We start from the raw sequence: 17062 nt of genomic DNA, 5'->3' as shown, positions 1-17062 counted from the left end.
GCGTGTTATCATTTTTTTTAAAGAAAAGAAAAAGAAAACAATAAAAAAGAAGACAAACTTATAAAAGCCAGTTATGAAACTCAGATTTTGAAGCTTTTTTTTTATTAAATTACGAAAAAAAAGTTAAACTTTAAAAGAATTGTTGATTGGGTGATGGTGCGAAGGATGTGCCAGTCATCATGGGTGATTGTTGGGGCATCATATTACCTGCTGTTAACATCAAAGGATTACCCATGCCTCCCATGCCCACTGGTGGTACTGGAGCTAAAAAAAAAAGCATGATTTAATTAAGATTGCTTATTGCCCACAAATACAATTTTTACTTACTATTGTCAGTGTTTGTCTCTTGCTTTGCAACCTTTTCTTTTAATTCGTTCACTTCTTTATCAAGTACAGATATCTAACATAAATGAATTTGAGTAAGAGCATAAGATCCATGATTCTTTTCTATCTACCTTTGTAAATTGCTCTCTCATCATATTAATCATATAAGGCATAGCAAAGTCATTTAAACCATGTCTCCATGACAATTCCATGACAAAATCAGGTCTCATCAAGTCATAGCATGTGTACAACATGGAGGCAAAACATTCACGCTTACCAACTTCAATAAAGTATTGCAGCAGCTCCTCAGCAACTTCACGATCCTTAGATTCAGCGGCTGTTTCCATGGCATCCTTGAATAATCTATCTTCTTTAGAGAGTGCAATAGATTGTCTCCATCTTCTGTTTCTCTTGTAAAGATGTGCAGCAATGCGACGGAATTCAAGTAATTCATGCTTTTCTAATCGCTTGGCAAGATCAACAGGATCAATGTTGTCATGACGGTCAATACTATCGCGCAATGCTTCAAAGTCTTCTTCTTCAATAAAGAGTTCATTCAATGCAGTATTTACTTCTCTGTTATTAGTATCTTGAACAGAGATCAAATATTGCTTAATCAAAGGAATGTTATCTGACTTTTCAAAAATTTGAACGACACGGGTATGTTTGATGCGAGGAACAAGAACAGAGAGCAAATCGTTCAATAGTAAGGGCTGTTCAGCAAGGTAAAATTTGAGTGCCTTGTAGTACAGTTCAAGATTGGAGACCTTAACAATGATTTCTTTAAATGCACTGTGTTCCCAAGCATCTACGGAATGTTCCATCATGGCATTCACTGCATTGTCAAACTCATCATAGTGAACATAAAGGAACACAAGTTCGCGCCATAAATGGACTTCAGTACAAGCGCGAATGACTTTGGGAGTATTGATACGAGAGACATATAACTTGAGGTGCTCCATCATCATGTCAGGTTGATATTTGGAGTAGAGAATAGCAAGTTCAGTAAACATACCCATGTGTGCACGTTCTAAACCGAGGCCCGCTTCCAATAATTTAATGATTTCGTCGAAGAATCCATTCTTTTCATAAGTTTTCACAAGCTCGTCTAATTCTTCAGCATGAACTACAATATGAAGACCACAAATTTGAGCTAAACGGAATTCACGTTGCATGATACATTCAGCATTGACATCCTTCCAGACCTTTGTAGAATTTGCTTTACGAGCGCAGTCAACAGCGCCTTGGTAGTCCTTCAAATGAACCAAAGTTTGTGCCAAACAAGCATGGTTGGAGATACTAGAGTATAAAATCTTGGCAGCTTCAAAAATACCAGAACGGAAACATCTGTCACCAACTTCTTGGATTTGAGCAATGTTGGGTGAGGCCAAAAAGTCTTCCAAATCTACAAGGCGATCAGTCTTGGCAAAAGCATACAACAATTCAGTTTCAATAAAAGGTTCACGAGATTGCTTGCGAGCCATTTGCAAGTAACGAACAAGGTCTTCGTACTTGTTGTCCATAGAGGCACAACGAGTAACTTCCATATAGTTGGAAGCATCGTTGGCACGGATGTAAGAATCAATTGCTTCCTTAACACGCATTTGATCCAATTGAGCCTTAGCCAATTTGCTCCAAACATCGGGCTTATCGGAACGTTCAGCAAATTCAAAGGCGCGATCAAGATCACCGATCTTTTCAATCAAGACATCCACAGCATTGGCATCCACATTGTATTTCTTATAAATAGCAAAGGCTTCTTCAAATAAGCCTTCACCAATACAAACCTCAGCAACATCAGAAGCGTCAAAGTTATCAAGACGACTGATGTATTCGGAAACACGAGAGGGATCAGCCTTAACAGCAGTAAAGATCAACAAGTTTTGAAGTGTCTTGTTATCGTTAAACGCAGTACCTTCCAACACAATCTTTTCCAAAAGCTCAATGAGCTCATTGGGCAAGTCAGCGCTCATGAAGGCCTTAACGGTGCTAGAGACATCATCAGGATCGGTGCACTCAGGAAGAGCAGTAGCCACAATCTGATCAATCAACTCGCGGCGATGTTCATTGGATTCAACAAGGACAGTACCCCATAAAGCCTGGTCACGGCGGTGGACAAGGTAACGTGCTTGGTGCTTGAACATAGAGTTCTCGGTGGTAATGTGTATGAGTTCGTAATCACATTGACCCTTTTCATAACAGATATAGGCCAAATAAGGATCTCTCTTTTCACAGTATTTTCCGATGACACGGGAGTTATAATGTTCGTTCTCTTTAAGAAAAGGTTCAGGGTTGTTGTTAGTATCAATATAGATCTTGGCTAAAGCATTAAACACTTCAGTGTCAGTACTGCCAGAGGTAACACGCAGGTTCAACCAAGGCAAAAGCAACTTTAAGCGGTTTCTTTTTTCAACCTCTTCACAAAGTTTGTCAACTGGAAGATCACCTTGGACTGAAAGAAGCAAGTCTCCAATTGTACGTTCATCACAACCAACATCTAAGAGACCGCCAATAACTTCAGGTGTACGAGATGGATTAACACGTTGAACATAGGTCTCGATAAAGTTATGCAAGTTGTTGTGATAAAGGTAGAGGACTAAATCATGAATAAAGTTGAAACGATCACAAACGATGATAAGAGGAAGTTGATCAGGGAGTTTAGCTTCCTTCAAAAAGTTTTTAACCTTTTCGGGATCATAATAAGTACTTTCGCGACAGATACGTTCAGCTTCACGAATATTATTGGTGCGGCAAGCAGCTACAATGTACTTGTAGTGAACAAGAGGGTCTTGACTGACATTTACAATAGACCCAAGATAGTAATAAAGACCGTCATTTGTCTTGTAAGTCTCAAAAAGATCAATTAAGTTATGAGGTTGGAGTTGCTCAGAATACTTGATAGCAACTTGGACAACAATCTGTAAGTTTTGGCGAATGTTGTTTGACAACATTTCTTTTAAGCAGTCCAAAGTTTGATCAACAGAAAGATTACCAAAGTAATTGACCAACCACTCGGCATTCATCATGTGAGTAAAGGGAATAATACGTTTGATGTCATGAATGTCCGTATAATGTTCAAGTGCCTAGGAACTCATGGTTTAGTACAAGTCTTTCGTATTACTTTTATCATATCACTTTACGCGTTGATATAAACCAGCTTTTTCACAGAGATTACCAATCACAACACGGTCATAGTGAGTAAGCATGTTCGTACCCAAAATAGCATCAGCCACTTGATGGGCATGCACCAAATTCATTTCAAGCACACGTGTTTGGAGAGCTGCATCCTCTTCTCTATTGGGTTTCAAGTAATCCAACAAGAAAGAAGTTGCTTGCTGAATCATGTTTTGAGATTGAAACACGTCAACAACTTTGGAAGGATCAACTAAAGGTCCATTTTCGTCATTCACAAGTGCGGTAGCAAATTCAGCTGCCTTGTCAGGTTCAGTACGGGCAATGTTATAAAGAAGGGAAGCATAATCAGGAGTATATCCAACTGTCTTTGCATACGCCAAAATCTTGTCGTATTGACGGTTTTCAGCCATACAAAGAACAACTTTGTGAGGTACTTCAGCACGCAAATAGACAGACAAAGCTAAAAGGGAATCATATTGCTTGACAAAATCACCTAATTCTTCACTACATTGTAATTTATCTTCCTTTAACCATTTTTCTAACAGAGGCTTTCTGTTTTGCATAAGAATAGGTTTGGCAAGTTCAAGTGACTCATATTTGTTGAGAGTTCCCTTTTCAAGCAAAGTACCAAAGTATTGCAAAATAGGTGAAAGTTGATTGGGTTGAGCAGGAATTTGTCTGAATTGTTCAATCGTTTGTGTTGTACGAAGAATACCCTTTTTTTAAAACAAAAGTGAGAAAGATTGTTAAAATGAATAATAAACAACTTACTCTAGGTGAAGTAGCAGCAATCTTGGCAGCTTCACCAAAGTTACCAGTAGAAAACAATTGGTTGAAACGAGCAACATAAAGATCATCGGCACCAGGAAGACCACCGCGAGATGCCAATTTAAAAGCTAATTCAGTGTTACCCAAATTGTTAAGAATATATGGAATAATATTGTCTTCATCAATAGAGACTGAAAGCACCTAAAAAAAGCAATATTTGTCATCTATGCATAATATAATAAAGTGATAAATGACTTACTTGGCCCTTCTTGTTTACACCAATAATACCTGAACTAGGTTCATGTTCTGCGGTAACAAAGACAGTTTCACCACTAATTCTGTTCATGAAGATACAAGTACCAGTCTCGAGATCATAAAGATGAATATAGCCCATCTTTGTTACTAAAAAGATAATACCGTATTTGTGGCTGATTTGCATAGAGACTGGAAAATCACTGACTGCTTCAGGAGGGAAATAAACTTCTACTGCTTTCTTTTGGAAAGGAGGGTTTCCTTCTTGATGGTCAACCTCAATAATTTGAAGCTTTAAAGAAAATATGATTATTTAGATACGTAAATCATTTTCGTGTTCTTCACCTACCTTGGCACTTCCATTAACAGAACGAACAGCAAAAGTGAAAAGCTTGGTAGGCTTGGCAGCATCTTGTAAAGTAATTTCAGCAAAGGCAGCAGCATGACCTTCAATAGGTTGACTGACACTTCGTTCTCTAGAATAAAGCTGCATAGAACCTACGATACGAGAATCTCTTGCAGAAATACCAACAAGAATAAACCATTTTTCATCAGAAGAAGCACGAAGATTAATGATTTGACAACCAGATAAACTAGCGTGTCTTTCAAAAATCTTGACAGGAGGAGAATCGCCTTCGATGGACCAGCGATAGACATTAAACTCTGTAACAATACCGATTGTCTTTGTATCTAACCACTTCCAGAATACAATGTCTTCTGCCATTGCATGAGACTTGAGCTTGGTCTTTGTGTCAAGATTGAATACTTGAATTTGTCTTTGAGCTACATGATAAAGTTGTTAACATTTGGTTTTTCTTTAAACTGCAGATTTCATATATTTTACCTTTAAGCGCCATAACTTTTACTTTGGGGTGCATAATAGCGGAATCAGCCGTAATGGGACGACGGATAACTTCATTGTCTGCAGATAAATCAATGATGACTACTTGGGCTTGGCCGTTGACAGTTTCTCTAACACAGATGTATTTCTCTGACTCCATGGTTAAGTTATTAAAGCCAATACTGGCAGAGTTGACACCAAGAGCTTGTAGCTATAAGCAGTAAAATTAAAATCTTATTAAAGATGCTAAGTGATGATTGATGAACTTACCTGAGCATGCTCAGTAAAAATAATAGGTAGCTGTTGTTCACTCATCTTGATATATTTTGCTATTTATAGTAGATAGTAAAGAAAAGTTAGCAGATGCTACGAAAACTTATTCTTTTTTTTTCATTACTTGACTAAACAACAACAAAAAAAAAGTAACAAAACAAGAGTAAAAGAGAAGTATGCGTAAATTTGTATGAGAATGAAAGTTTATTGTGCCCAATTAAGAGATGACGTAAATTTTGGCTGGCGTTTAAACCATCCACTCTGAATACTGTGCCAAATCTTTCTATAACAGTTGTTTTTACAGTGCCCGCAGCGTTAAATGGCGCGAGAAGTTTAAATACACCATACTTTACAGCGCCAACTAAAAGGCATATTCTTCCGTCTTTATTTCATTCCCCCTTAAAAAAATCTTTTGTACCTTTCTTCTATCTCTTTAATAATAATATCAAGCAGTAAAACGAACAAATTAACATTAATGGAACTAAATACATTCATACCGGGTAACTTTCCTATCATGAAAAGATCATTCATCTTTAATTTGATTGTGAAGCTCTATTCATGTTTTGATGGCAAAGTGTAGTTGATAAACATGCTACTTGATGTCTTTATGAAGCTTACGATTGGTTAAAAAAAAAGACGCTGCTAATAATAATGTTTCAGTAAAAAGATAACGATTGATCATGTCCAGATTGAGATATCTGCTATTTGTGAAGCTTTTGATGAATCAATCAGTATATTATTGTGTCATTGGCGTATGAAGAGAGCATGAGAGAAGCACATGAGATCAAATAACAAAGCTGTTAATATACAATGAAGAGTGTACAAACAAATGCTATAACCAGAGTTGTTTTGAAGGCAATGGTTATGTTACCAGTTTCGATTCTTTTGAAAACGAATTCCACAAAAAGGCTCTCTTGTTTTTCAGTTACTACTATAAACAAAAGACAATATATCTAATATTAGAGAAAAGATGTTGCTTTATTACCGATATCTGTATTAAATCATATCATAATCAGTTGAAATCGTATCACTTTAGTCGAACTAGAAATATTCGTGTGAATAGAAGTGTTATATTCTTTCAGGAACTGTATTATTGGATATCGATAAGATGCTGTGCACGCTCAATTTAGCATAAAAAGAATGTTTCTCGTGAAGAAAAGAAAAAAGCAGATAGTATTGATATTGACGAGTAGTCGGTACACTCACTAAGAATATAGATAATGTGAGAGTATTTAAAGACGTTCAACAATAGAAAAAAGATGGCTACCGCAGAAGTCTTATGTTTATTAATAGATATCTAATTTTAACACAACTCTGTAACTACTTTTTGTTGATCCTTAAATACTCATTTTATTGGTTATGTGGTAACAATACTACCAATAGTCAAAGATGAAGAGATATTTTATGCTATATTAAACCAAAAGCCACTGAAAGGCAGTCTCTAAATGAGCAAGTATAGGCTACTACTGAAAAGTAAGTACCAACACTTCAAAATCGAAAAAAAAAGAATCCTACAAAAAAGTATGGCATCGCTTTCACACAACACTTACCTAGGATCACCAAACAGGTCGACTTGAAAACTAAAAGCCAGCAAATTGGAAAATAAAAATCTACCAAACGAAACCCGAAAACTGTGATAAGGTGCTCGATTAGAAGGCTATCGAATTATTCCATATTGACGCTGAGTGTCATCTTTGTTCCATCACCATATTAAAGGGGGTTACATGGAAGATGACTGCATGGCCATAGTTCACTTCTGCTTCTACTGATATGGATTTATTTATAAAATGAAAGCTCTTATTTGCGAAGGCTCTTTTAATATATTTATTTTTACATACAAAACATACACAAACTTAAGCAATCATGTTTACCATCAGTATTCCTGCACTCGATTGAGTCTCGACATGAATCATTGCAACCAAATAGGTTAAGCAACCAGTGGAGAGAGCTCGAAGGAAGAAAGTCTTCAACGATATAATTCAATTATATCAACGTATTTACGCCAGGACTAACAAGCAAATGATGAAAGGTTTTTTGTTAGTATAAGGAAGAAGTTAGAAGCTTTAAAATAATAAAGGAGAACGTAAGTATGATTTAAAGAGGTATATCCCATGTTGTAGAAATAGTTTATTTTCTTTTTTTTTTTAATTTCCTAGAGGGTGTATACAGCTGTCCAACTTTGAATTTAATAACCGAAGAGACAGCCTATGTCAATGTACTCAAAAAGTGTTCAAATTGGAAATAAAATGACTGTATATGATTAATGCACAGAAGGGGGTGTTGACTCATTTGAGCACGGTGATCAAAGTAAGCAAATATAATTATTCCTGAATGTAGTAAAAACTGATTTGCTCAAATACGCTTAAGCATGCCTCAATATTATTATAGTGCATGCGATTGTTATAAACCTTGAAGGCAATCTTTATTTGGCTGGTAATTTATTCAGCAGAAGCCACTAAGTTAATATAATAATATGTTAATAGCGCTTTAAGAAATGAAATTGTTAAGCTAGTTAATAGTATATTCAAATAAAATGAAGCTGAAGTGAAAAAAGGAAGTTGTTAAAAGAATGGGAAAATCAAATGGTGGTAACAACGATTTTAGTACCATTGTGGCACATGCAGTTGTTGTGGCGTGGTCGTGTTTATATAAAACACAGTAAAAACATACACAAAAGTCACTTAGTAGACGCAATATGATGCTTCTTTGTTTGCTCCACTAAAAAGAAAAAAAAAAAAAGGAAAAAAAAGAGCGATTGTTTGTTGAGTAGCGACATAATTGATTATAGATTGACTGTGGTTATTAAACATCGATTAAATCAAAAATAAGCATCCAATGTACTTATTGACGTTAAATTTACTTCAAATAACAGTATACAATGAGTTATATGCCTAAAAGTAAAATAGGTACTATGATTATTCTTCTAAATGTACATCGAATTGAAACTTTCTGATGATGATGACAGCAAGCTTAGGTTAATTTCAGTGAAATCTCTTAGTAAACTCTACTATTCAAAAATTAGAGTATGCAATAGGTTAAACGGACGCTCGGTCCAAGAAGGAGAAAAGCAGAATTACAAAAATCGGCGCCTTTATCCATCGGAACCAACAAAAAAGTACTTTTCGAGTCACAATGATCAATCTCTGTATCCATTTAAAACTATAGAAAGCGTTGATAATATTTCGATTATGCATTGCAAAAATCGATAGATGGTCATGACACCTTAACAAACCAGATCTTGTTATGAACTCAAAACAATTTGCGTTATTTTTCAAATTTGTGTATAGTGATTATTAACAATGTTTGCGTTGCTCAGCAGGAGGAAGCAAATACATTTTGGAAAACGTAAAGAAATGGAATGTTACTTCTCTACTTCAGCCACTTTTTACATTATTAAATCCTCGAATTAGTGTGATATAAGAATTGTAAGGCAAAAGCTCTTGTTTTTAAACTGCGACACATTATATATAAAAAGATAATTACAAGCTTTTTGTCGTTCTCTTCTTTTTTCTTGCTCATTACTGGCTTATTTTTTTCGAATTGTAGAATGCAAAAATATTCTGTTGACTTTACCGACAAAATACCACCAAATGTTATATTAGCTTTAGCTCCAAAACTCAGCAGCGATAGCAGTTTACATACAATGATTGGCGATCTGAACCCAACTATTTCAAAACCCTTATCAGCAACTACCATTCCTATTGTATCTAAAAAGACTCAGTGGTCGTGCCACAAAGATGTGCTAAGATCAAGCTCAAACTACTTCAAATCCATTTTTAATAGTCAACTTCATGAAGTAGAGGCCTCTATTGTATTTTTACCCAATGGGATATTTAGTGCTTCGGTCTTAGATATTATGCTTTATTATATGTATAATAAGTCGATATTTATTGAAGATGAAACTGACATCGAAGTGTTACAGTCTTTATATCTCGCATCAGATTATCTTGGTTTGGAGAGCTTGTGTGCTACCATCGAGCAACATATCACGATAAATTTGGCACACAGCTTCAATTGTTATTGTGAGAATTGTATCACAATTGTTCCCTTTCTCCTATCATTTGCTGGATCTAATCAGCAAAATAATCCCAGTTTAAGCAAAATGGCTCAATCTATTGTGAAGCTGCTTATTCAAGACCCAGAGAAAACACTTTCTACATTTTGGACAAGTCAATCAATGGTAACACTATTCACACAAAACCCTGAAATGGAATTGCTCCATGAATATCTAGAAAATAACTTATTAAAACATGTGAACAAAAGCAATGCAATAGAATCTTTATATGGTTGCTTTCTTGCAGAAGAAGTGTTGATAAAAAAAGGAAAAGAATTTCAAACCAAACTTTTAGAAGGAACAATTCAGAAAGTCCGGGAATCTGGATCAAGCATATTAGCCAACAAGTTTGATTTTTATTGTACAAAATATCCCAAGCTACTCTCTTGCGTAGATGGTATTACTTATTCATTTGATTTCTTAAATTACGTGATGTCTATTGTTCTCGATCAACAAATGAATGAAAGAAATGCATGTTTACTTTATGAAGGAGTTGTCAAGCACTTAATGTGTAGACACACATTTCAAAATTCACCGTTAGTAAGGACAATACTACAATCAGCAAAAGAGAGGATTATAAAGTACATCAGTAGTAATATATTTACAATAAAGAAATTGGACTTAATTGATCAAACTATAATTGATCCTTTGGCACATGGTAAAAACGATAATATTATAACAAAGCAAGAACAAGAAATAAACCTAAAATCTATAAATAGATCTCATAATACCAGTAGATGCTTTAACAGAGCAGAACGTTCTGAGGCACAAACAAAGTATTACCGCTAGTAATACAAATACATCAGAAAACAGAAAATGCTCTTATCAGCATATCTTTGGCTGGAATATCAACTTATTCCGTGAACGGTTCTCATTTTTCTTCATTGGTCAGCGCTTTAAAATTGGTCAAAGGGTTCAGTTATTGAATACACCAATTGTTATTAGAGGGACAATCGCATTTGTAGGTAAAATAATAGTCAAAGGAATTAAGAAACAATATGAACACAGACTGGGTATAGAATTAGACCAAAGAGGTAGGCTATAAGTTTATAACTTATATGTTTATTGGTAATTGATATTTTATTTCTTTTATTTAGTTGGCTTCAACGATGGTTCTATAAATGGCAAAAGGTACTTTATAACCTCTCCCAATCGAGGCGTATTTGTTAAACCTACAGACGTTATCTTGTTATGAACCTATTTTGTTTATATACCCATACCAATATTCCTCTTTTCCATGTATATGTTTTGTTCTCTATATCCCCAATCTAATGATTACCATATATAATAACCACACCGCAAAGTCACCATTGCTTAGTTATAACTAAGTAATAGCAAACTACAAATCAAAAACAACTATTTTCAAATATGTGGCGAAACTGAAAGCCGCTTATAGTTTTTTTTTTTTTTTTTTTTTTTTTTTTTTTTTTTTTTTTGACTTTTACAACAACTGTAATTATATCATTTATATTAAAGAAAATCAGTGGTTGATTTTGTTTTATATACGTGCGAAAAGTATTCATATATATATATATATATACTTGATACAACCTAATTTGCTATAAGTATAAAGGTAGTCCATTTATTGCAGCTCATTTTGAACCAAAAAGGTATACCAATCTTCAGCATTCATGTCGTTTGGTACGCCCCAGAATGAATTCGTTGTTATACCTTCAGAATTTTGAAATAGCAGGGGATCAATAGATATATTCCCACTAGGAATAGTGTCTAAGTTAAGACAATTGGTAGCTGCCTCTGTATCTGAATTGAATACAATGCTTTGATCACCAAAAGATGGTACATAAGGAAAGGGCATATTGGAGTTGAATAATGGAAACTCTGCGCCTTGATCGAAGCTTAATACATTTTGTACATTAGACGTCATATCTAAGGGAACTTGCATGTTTACATTATTGAAACCAGACATGGGCTGGGTTTGATGGAATGCTGGGTTGTAACTGGTTGTATTAAATCCAAATTGCCTGATTGAATATAAATCATTCACATCAATCAAATGCTGCTGCATATCATTGTTTCCTATTATGTCGTTTGACATAAAATAATTATTTTCATTTGGAGCTTGCTGAGAAGGAAGATAGAGTTGATCCAGCCAATTATAATCCTTTGTGAATGTTGTAGATTCATATTCTTCAGCCTTCTTTTCAGGAGGCCGATGATTTTTTAGCGTTTGATCAGGTCCATTTATAGTTGAAACACTTTCATGATTATGTCTGTTTATTGTTTCTGGTATTGTATTTTGTAATGAATTTTTGACTTGTTGTTGAGGTTTTAACTGTTCAGCAAATTCTGGATCTTCCGCACATAGTCTGCTGTTCAAAATCCTTTTTCTTAAAAGGTTTTCTAGCCCATCTTTTCCAGGCCAAAGTAGATTCAATTTGTCAATGACAGCAAGGGCTCGAACAAGTTTCGACTTGGCTGCCTGTGATACTGTTTTGTCTGGACTTCGTGCATTAAATATATGGATCAAAGTAGCAGTGATAGTAGAGTAAAGTGAATATCCCCATGAGAAATCACGATAATTCATATGATCTGCTATCTCAATAACTCTAGTTGCTGCACTAGTACAGATAGCTAAGGAAGTCTGTGACGAAAGCTTTGATTTATCGTTGTCTGTGCCTTGTCTAATAAAAGGTCGATGCAATAGTATCAGTAAAGTATAATAAGAAATAGAAATGAGCCCTGTATGTATTTTAACGATTTAGTTTTTAAAAATGGCAGGAAGCTTTCTTTTTAATAATATACCTGGCATAGCAAGAAAAGCATCGTGCTTTACACTGTCCGTACTCATCTTATCGACAGATGAAATATCTAATAGAGGAGGAAGAGCGGCTCTCCAATTAGATAACTCGGTATCCAAGTACCCAACAATAGCATCACTACCATGTACAGCGCAATATTTTTTTGCTTGAGGGGTATATAGGTTTTGCAAAATCATAGCTAGGATTCTTGATAGTTTAATCATTTGGATAAATGGCTGATAGAGAGGCACCGTCTTTGACTTGCGTTTTTTTGCTGACTCTTCATCCAAAGAAGGAAATCGAGGTAGATGCTGATCAGCTTCAGTCATTATATCCATTACTTCTTCCCAACTAGCATCTTCTGATGGATATATCTCATCACAATCCTAATATATTGTTAGCATCCTGTTTATTTTGATAATAGAACCATTCATCCTGTTGTTTTACCTCATCAAATATAGTCAAAGGTCGGCCTGTCTCAGCAGAATACCAGCAATCCTGCACGTACGCATACCACCATATTCTGCGCCTTGTTTCCTTTTCTTCTTGAGAGATATCTAACTTTTCGTTTAATTTGTGATAACCTAAATCTTGGCACTGTAATAAATTTAAGTTGAGTATAAAGATGTCAAACAAAAGAAATTACCTTCCTGACAGACTATGCAAAATGATGAATAAGTTTTAAGCCTTTGTATATTTATATATTCAAATTACTTACACTGAAACTCAAAATCCAGCCTGCTGTCCATCTATCAAAACCGAATGGCTGTATTTGTCCGATTATAGTTGACTGTATTACAGATAAAGTAGGTAGATACCTAAATTTCTGGTATGCAAAAAGTCTATTGTGAAGTTCCTCTGTTAAATTATTAGGTATTTTCCAGGGCTCATTATTGTTCAGGCTATCTGCATCACCAAACTTTTGAAATACTACAATATATTTTAGTGCTGCAAGGTACATCGCCATTAATAAACATCCAAAAGGAAGTTGAGGTCGAATCCTGCGATACTCTTGTAGAAAGGTAGTTTTATTAATGACTGGTGTAGAAGGATGTATACAAGCAAAGTATCTATAAAAAGTATTAAAAAAGAACAATAAAATGCAATGTGAAGTTTCTTACACTTTTAACAATCTATCGCTCAAGTCTTTATCAATGCCGGCTATTTTCCAAATCCAATCTTCTATACCGTTGATAGGCTCATCAGGATCAATAAGACCAGCCATGATGGCATCCTGAACTGGATCTATTTTTGTATCAAGGTCCGTCATTTCTGCTTTTCTTACGCGCAAAATTTGGGAACTTTCTTTTATTTGCATTTGTATGCCTGCAGTTTGAAAAAATTTGTTGAAAAGACTCTGAAAGTATTTTTTTTCTTTATGTGTATGATAGACTGTATTAGCTGTGTAAGCATTTCTTGGCTTTTTTTTTTCTGTCTTTCTTTTGTCTTCTTTCTCCTGAAAGTTTGATTGATGTTCTGAAGTATTTTCATGTGAGCTTTTACTGCTACTGTCAAAATTTTCCTGTTTATCATTTGCTATTTTTGTCAATAGACCTTCAATTCGCTGTAAATTGTCTTCTAAAGAAGATATATATCTTATATACAATTAGTTATTTTGTAATGCTTTGGTTTGTATCTATATTTAAGTACTCTTTTCGTGGTCCTCGCTTTCTAATGCTTTTTGAATGTGTAACTTTAATGAAGTTGTTGTGCAAGTAGAATTTAATTTAAACTTACGACCGATTGAAAGTGCATCCTTCCTTTACTAATATACAATTTCTACAAGATTTAGAACCTTCAATGGTTTCACATCTTGCTTTTTTTGATCTACACAAATCACTGATGATAATGTTAGCTTTAGTTTTTTTTTTTTTTTTTTTTGGCTAAACATACCAAGCTCTTTTATTTCTTTGCTTTTTTAATAAATTATTAATATTATCACCATTTGGAGCAATTAAAGGGTATCTATGGCTTATATCATTGTGTGCAGTTTGATCAGTCATAAAAAATAAATGAAAAAAAAAAAAAAAAATGCAAGAAAAAAAAAAAAAAAAAAAGGGCAGAAGCTATCTTCAAGAAAATGGTTGGTCACAGATCAAAGTCACCAGTTGGAAACTGCCCAATAAAATTATCAAAGTGTAACAGACTCCGTTAGAAACAATTAGAATGATAACTCAATAGTACATCGTATCAAGCGTAGATTTTGGGAATATCACTCGTTTTGTTTGCTATGACTATAACAATAAGCCTATAAATTGATTGCTTTGGAATAATATCGTAGTGGTAATGATCAATAGAGATCGAACTTATAAAGTAAGTGCAATGATAAGCAAATATTATAAAGCAAAGCCTATACTCTTGCTACATATATGTCTAACTTGTTCAATTAACAGAGATTATCTATATTGCGAGAGTTAGCTTTACATCATTTGCTTAACTGGAGAAAAGCACTACTGTTACTTCAACAGGCCTTGCCTTTATCTGTCTGTTCCATCAGCATTATGTGAATTGGTTATTATAGCAGCTGGTATATGGACTAGACAAGCCTTTCAGTTAAAGCAATCTTGGATACCCTAAATACAACCTGACCTAAGAAGATTTAAAAGAAAGAAACTGCTCATCTCTACATGCCAACTTAAATACAAGCGATATCCAAGCACCATAAACTGGCAGGTTTCTATTTAGTAACCTCAATCATTCTGAATCGATTTATTTTTTATTTGTTTAAAATGAAATCTAACACCGGATGACTGAATGGACTTTCGCAATTAAATGATGCAATTTGCATAGCTGTAAACCGGGATTTTCTGAAAGATACATGTGTGTATTGTTATAAGTTTCTACATTTACCAACTGAAAGCATATATATTACAAAAGATAAACGCTTTTGTGGGAGGGAGAGTTATCAATGTTTTTCTTGATCAAAATTTGCATTTAAACAAAAAGAAAATGATTTATGTGTGCTTAAAATAAGTTAAATCGTATATAGGCCTAACTTCTTTTTTAGTTTAATTTATCTACACCGAACGTTCTGCTATATAATACAATTCGAAGAAATATACTTAATCATGAAATATTTACTTTGATTTAAGATCACAAGTCAGTTTATGATTGTTGTTCTAAAGACTTTTTATATAATAGTTATATGAACATATTCATGTAATATCAAATATAGCAAAAGTATGTAATAGCTTAAGTATTAGATCCAAGAAGAGAAGTCAAATTTTTACCCTAATACAGATGTAAGTAAAAGGCATATCTTGATTGTTAACATCTCTTACCTGCAAAAGGCAAGGTATACTTATCGTTTTTGTTATATTTGAAGTGACAGGTGCATTAAAGAATCTAAAAGTGGGATAAATATGATAATCAAGCTCGATATTTTGAATTGTATTTGTATTTGATCCACATTTGTTAACAAGGTCTGTCAATGCACTTTTTTGTGTTGAACTATTAGAATCAATAACAATCGAAAATGGAAAAGTAAAATTCTTAATTTCATGTTGATTAACGCCAATATCATACACTTGACCATAGCCTATTCTGACATAGTAAGGTGAAGGGTAGTATATCTACAATGCTAAGATTGTTAGTACAGAGCTGTCAATCATTCATTGCAACTTACATCTGCTTCAATCTTTTCAATGCTCAAATGCTCAAAGTTAGTATTATTTACTGATACCCCTAACTTATAAGAGACACCCAATACATTATTGACGTATGTGACAATAGGTTGTTCTGTATAGCTAGTGAATTGAATAGTAGGCACTTTAAATAAGCCAATGATAATACCAATGATGATAGCAAATATGACATTAAGAATGAATATAGTACAGGCAAACCATCTTATCCATTTAGGACAGCAGGTCAAACATCCACAACACATCCTATCTACACAAGAACGTCTTTCATTTTGAATTACAATAATTCTTTCTACATCATGAGGATTATGTGAAAGCATAGGATTTGGATTCAACAAAGGGGTTTCAGCTTGAACATATTGTGGGCTGTTGTATGGGCCGCTCATATATGGTCTTGAATTAGTAGGATCATGAAATTGATTGTAGGATGGACAGGATGGATGGGATGGAGGTAAATAAGTGGGCATATTGTCCATAGGATATTGATCTGGTGAGTATCCTTGTTTACCATCATGCTGTGGCATAGGGGATGGTGATCTTGTTTGTTCATAAAGATCAGATTTTTCGATATGATTTGACATTATAAAGAGTGATAATTAAGATTGTATGCAAATTTTTGCTAATTTATACTTTCTATTATTTATAAAACGTTTACTTTGAGTTTGAAAAGTTAAGGAATTCTTGTTAGTGGACTCTACTTGGATGGATCAGATCCATAGTACTTTACAGCTATACCTTCTTTAATGCTTGAACTGATTTGTTTCTTAAGCTTGAAGTCATAGTCTTGATTTAAGAAGGTAAATCAAAGATGAATTGCCATATTTTCGGTACCTTTCTTTAGAGGGATCAGTCATAATTCACTTAACAATATCAGATCAATTTCTTTTGTGATACGCAGGTAGAATATTTTTACTCGTAATTCTACCGTTTTTCCACCTGCATGGATTGTATAATGAAATGTGGCGTGCAAACCATTTTTATTCGTATTATTCATACTCCGATATCACTGTTCACA

General features: G+C 34.3%; 4 protein-coding genes across 4 annotated transcripts; 1 reads left to right on the top strand and 3 right to left on the bottom strand.

Moving 5' to 3' along the window:
- Positions 1 to 130: 130 nt before the first annotated feature.
- Positions 131 to 5635, bottom strand: RO3G_07472 (uncharacterized protein; the record flags this gene model as incomplete). Its single annotated transcript, XM_067662062.1, has 9 exons — positions 131 to 264; positions 328 to 400; positions 456 to 3407; positions 3465 to 4175; positions 4231 to 4428; positions 4487 to 4771; positions 4829 to 5262; positions 5324 to 5531; positions 5591 to 5635. 9 exons carry the CDS (start codon positions 5633 to 5635, stop codon positions 131 to 133), a joined length of 5040 nt encoding a protein of 1679 aa, XP_067518163.1.
- A 2836-nt stretch (positions 5636 to 8471) lies between these two features.
- On the top strand, positions 8472 to 10276 carry RO3G_07471 (uncharacterized protein; the record flags this gene model as incomplete). Its single annotated transcript, XM_067662061.1, has 4 exons — positions 8472 to 8490; positions 8881 to 8938; positions 9140 to 10044; positions 10260 to 10276. The coding sequence occupies 4 exons, from the start codon at positions 8472 to 8474 to the stop codon at positions 10274 to 10276; spliced, it is 999 nt and encodes a 332-aa protein (XP_067518162.1).
- Positions 10277 to 11229: 953 nt separating this feature from the next.
- On the bottom strand, positions 11230 to 13676 carry RO3G_07470 (uncharacterized protein; the record flags this gene model as incomplete). Its single annotated transcript, XM_067662060.1, has 5 exons — positions 11230 to 12239; positions 12411 to 12792; positions 12854 to 13003; positions 13125 to 13476; positions 13528 to 13676. The coding sequence occupies 5 exons, from the start codon at positions 13674 to 13676 to the stop codon at positions 11230 to 11232; spliced, it is 2043 nt and encodes a 680-aa protein (XP_067518161.1).
- A 1922-nt stretch (positions 13677 to 15598) lies between these two features.
- On the bottom strand, positions 15599 to 16628 carry RO3G_07469 (uncharacterized protein; the record flags this gene model as incomplete). The annotated part of the gene is made up of 3 exons (XM_067662059.1): positions 15599 to 15637; positions 15688 to 15978; positions 16032 to 16628. 3 exons carry the CDS (start codon positions 16626 to 16628, stop codon positions 15599 to 15601), a joined length of 927 nt encoding a protein of 308 aa, XP_067518160.1.
- Between the last annotated feature and the right edge of the window lie 434 nt (positions 16629 to 17062).

Source organism: Rhizopus delemar, genomic scaffold, assembly GCF_000149305.1.
Source record: "Rhizopus delemar RA 99-880 supercont3.5 genomic scaffold, whole genome shotgun sequence".
Lineage (NCBI taxonomy): Eukaryota > Fungi > Mucoromycota > Mucoromycetes > Mucorales > Rhizopodaceae > Rhizopus > Rhizopus delemar.
Note: the sequence above shows the minus strand (reverse complement) of the source record. Positions and strands in the feature narration are given on the sequence as shown.